This window comes from Ipomoea triloba, chromosome 9 (assembly GCF_003576645.1).
Source record: "Ipomoea triloba cultivar NCNSP0323 chromosome 9, ASM357664v1".
Taxonomy (NCBI): domain Eukaryota; kingdom Viridiplantae; phylum Streptophyta; class Magnoliopsida; order Solanales; family Convolvulaceae; genus Ipomoea; species Ipomoea triloba.
The window spans coordinates 2,528,626-2,532,868 of NC_044924.1; the positions used below are offsets into that span (position 1 = coordinate 2,528,626).

The window sequence follows — 4,243 nt, forward strand, 5'->3', positions numbered from 1 at the left end:
AAAATTCTTGATTACCCCACAGCCAGCAAACACAAAAACGTAACAAAAGTATTATGGAACCCTCGAATACACAAAGCAACAATAAACCAAATTCCACCACCGCTTCTCAGCCCTTCAACCACCAGCATGGCGGCGCGCGATCGGCGCCGTTCATCTCTTCCATCTCCATCCACGCGGCGGCAGCAGGGCGAGTTCTGGGTGGAGGGAATAATACGAGTGGAACAACCGGGTCGGGTTCTGGGTCATCGTCGAGTTCTTCGACTAGCGCCTCCACGGCTTCCGCGGCGGCTCCTGTGGAGCCGCCGCGGCTTGTCGACGCCTCGCTCGCCATTGCCACCAGATCGGAGGCGTTGCTTGACCCTTCCAAGAAGCCGCAGCCGCCGCCGTCGTCGGCGGCTCAGCAGCTGGCGAAAAGATCAACGAAGGACCGCCACACAAAAGTGGACGGGCGGGGGCGGCGCATCCGAATGCCGGCGGCTTGCGCGGCTAGGGTTTTCCAGCTGACTAGGGAGCTGGGGCACAAGTCGGACGGGGAAACAATTGAGTGGCTGTTACAACAGGCGGAGCCGGCTATCATAGCCGCCACCGGCACCGGCACCATCCCGGCGAATTTCTCCACCCTCAATATCTCGCTCCGGAGCAGCGGCTCGACTCTCTCGGCGCCGCCGTCGAAATCCGCGCCGCATTCTTTCCACAACACATTAGCTCTAGCCGCGGCTCACCATCCGCCCGCTCACCCTTTTGAAGAAGGCTTCTCACATATGCTAGGGTTCCACCAAACCCCTCACTTCCTAACCGCAAACCAAATCGCCGACACAATTTCCGGCGGCGGAGATGACGGCGGCGGCGGCGGAGGTAGAGGACAAGAAACAACTGAGAATTACTTGGGAAAAAGATATAGAGAAGATTTATTCAAAGACGAAGGCTCAAGTAATCCCCAAGGAGAATCTCCCGGTGCCGGCGCCGGCGCCGGCACCGGCAACTCCGATTCGCCGTCAAATAAGCAATTCAAACCCGCCAGTATGAATCTCCCTAAGCCAATCCAGGAAACTACAGCCGGACCGTCGTCTACTATGTTCCGACACACAAATATGATGCCCGCCGCCGCTATGTGGGCGGTGGCCAGCGGCGGCACCGGAGGTGCCGCCGCTGGCACTTTCTCAATGCTTCCGGTGGGCCCCGTCGCCAGCACATCCGGATCCGAACCGGGTCAAATGTGGGCTTTCCAAACTAGCACCGGAAATACCCTTCAAGCGCCGTTACATTTCATGTCAAGGTTCAATCTTCCGGGCAATCTTGATTTTCCGGCCAGCCGAGCCACGCCATTGCAGCTCGGCTCAATGATAATGCAACACCAACAACAACAACAACAACAGCAGCCTTCCCAGCAATTGGGGTTAGGAATGCCAGACGGAAACCTGGGGATGTTAGCGGCGTTCAACGCCTATCCAAGAACCGGTTTGAACATGAACTCCGATCACCACCAAACCGGCCGGCACCCATTGGAACATCATCAGCAACACCACCAAACTCCCGACGACAGCGCCGATGATGACCCCAACACCTCCCAGTAACTTCTCCACAATTTTCCATTATTTGGTACGCCTCAAATCCTTTAAATTTCATATCAAAATACTTAAATTAATATTAATTGGACAATTCAGCCAAGTTGGTCAGACCTCGATTTAGTAATCATAATCAAAGAGTTACAAATTCAGTTCTTAATGAAAAAATACAATAGTAAGTAATTTAAAGTGATTCTTTACTGGTTAAGGTTATATTGAACTAGTTAATAATGGGTAACCTAATTTAAGGTGGTTGTTTACTGGTTAAGGTTTACCTTGTAGCACTGGTTAATAATGGGTAACCTAATTTAATGTGGTTCTTTGGTGGTTAAAATTTACCTTGTGGCACTGGTTAATAATGAGTAACCTAATTTAAAGTGATTTTTTTCTAGTTAAGGTTTACCTTGTGCACACAAGCACACAGTAGTTGTTGATTTTTTATTTTTTTTTCATGATCCAAATTAAAGATTATTTACCTCTAAAGATTGATTCTTTAACATTTCAAGTAAAGAAAATCAATGCATTATATATGGATTGTTGATTGTGATTAAAGAAGTAATGAAGAGAATGAATTTGGTAAATGCAGAGATTTTCGAAGTGTGATGAGTGATGAATATATTGGTTAGTTGATGAAGCTGGGGATTTCCATCATCCATGGAACACAGATCGAGAGAGGTATCTACTTGTAGTTTTGTCTGTGCTTAATTTTACCTTTTTTTCTTTTTCTTTGTATTTTTTTCTTTGAGAATCTTTGTTTTTTTTCTTGGGGTTTCTAGATTGGTGTGAAGAGTTTGAAATGTATTTTGGTAGCTAATTAGGAGTGAAGAGAGAGAGAGAGAGAGCGCTTTGTATAGGAGGATCGTATGTCTTTGTGCTTAATTATATTAAAATTTCCACCTTTCTTCTTTTCCGTATGAATTCATATTAAAATCTACTATAATTAGACTTTAATTTTATCCTGTGCACAACATCAGATAGTAATTATAAGTTTAATCATCATTCAAAAAAAAAAAATTCTACCATAACTTATAAATTACTCTATATAATGTCTCATTTTATGTGTTGCATTCTCATAAGTTATTTGCAATTCAATTTTTAATAATGTTTAACTTAATATATTTAGAAATTATACTAAAAGGACCATTAAATATTAAATTTTGAAATTTAAAAACAATATTAAAGAAAATAAATATAAATAATATTAGTTTGATCAATAAATAGTAAAAGGTAAAAAATAATTTGTAAAACAATTACGCAAATATATGTGCGTAAGAATGTAGTATAGTAAACACAATAACTCAATAAGTGATGGAAGTATATTTGTAATTTTTCCTAATAAGTGATAGAGAATATTACATGTATTTATATATTTTTGCTTCATTTTATACTCCCGGCTAACGAGTCATATTGTTATTGATTCAATAACTAAAATAAAAGTCACAAATATCAAAGGCTATGAGTTCAATCCTTATTAGCACCATCTTAATCAAGTCTGCTGTACACGGACTTTCTTGTGTGATTTGTAAGCTATTACACATGAGATGGGTTTACCCTGTAATGGTGAGATTTGTGAGCTATTACATTGGAGATGGGTTTACCCAGTGTACACTATCAAATAATGGATGTGAATTGTCCTCGTCATCTAAAATATATACATTAAAAAAATCAGTCACTATTTTTATTCATTTTCTTTTCTTCCGGCTAAAATTTTACTCTATGGTAGTCTATTTATTATTTTTCAAAGTTATATAAGTTATAGAATTATGTACAAGGCTACCAACTAATGATCTTGTAATCTAGTGACACGAAGTTGCTATCTCATATGGGAGGTTATGAGTTTGAGCTCTAATGATGACAGTATTGACTCTATTGAAACTCTTTTGATCTTCAGTGAATTGAGAAATTAGTTATGAACACGTAATACATCATAATAGAATAAGTAGTGCTACAAAAATAAATACAAGGTCACCACTTTTTATTTTAATAATAGGTTATTTTTAGTATGGCATTTTGACATTTTCTTAAATTTGAAAGGAACTTTTTTGATTTGTTTTTTCTTAAAGAGTACGGCATGCCAATCACATTAACCGCTGTAAAAATCCCATGCAATAAAATTTAAAGTCGTGTAGCCTTTTGGGAATTGGGATTCTATGTGAAGCCAAAAAGAAATAGGATTAGGTATGTATCGTGTCAAACATGTGTTGTAATTAATAATAAAATTAACACATATTTTAAAAGAATACTTAAGTAAATAAATCATAATTTATATTTAAATAATCACAAATTAACTTCTTGTATCTGAAAGTCACAAGTTTAATTCTTATTAATACTTTTTAGTCAAGTCTGTCACATAAGACTATTTTGATGCAATTTACCTCTTCTATAGGTGGTAGTTTAATTCAAACTCGACCCATTTGACACCTCTAGGTGGTTGTAAGTTTTATAAGATGTTTAGAGAGAAAGGGAAATTACAAATCTGGGAAGTGTGATTGAGTGGATGAGACTCATCCATCTTTAATCAGAGCTCAATGATTCGATCATTGACTTTAAGTATTGACCAACTCAGCTATCTCATCCAATAAAGGTGCTTACACTTTAGTGAGGAAATTAATCATTGTGTTCGAAGATACAAATCTGGGTCAAATCAAAAAAAAAAAAAAAAAAAAAAAAAAAAAAAA

At 39.2% G+C, this 4,243-nt stretch overlaps 1 protein-coding gene across 1 annotated transcript; it reads left to right on the forward strand.

Annotated features, from left to right (window-relative positions):
• On the forward strand, positions 1-2,479 carry LOC116028458 (transcription factor TCP8-like). Its single transcript, XM_031270176.1, has 2 exons — positions 1-1,599; positions 2,152-2,479. Exon 1 carries the CDS (start codon positions 54-56, stop codon positions 1,572-1,574), a length of 1,521 nt encoding a protein of 506 aa, XP_031126036.1. The 5' UTR covers positions 1-53; the 3' UTR covers positions 1,575-1,599; positions 2,152-2,479.
• The last annotated feature ends 1,764 nt before the right edge of the window (positions 2,480-4,243 follow it).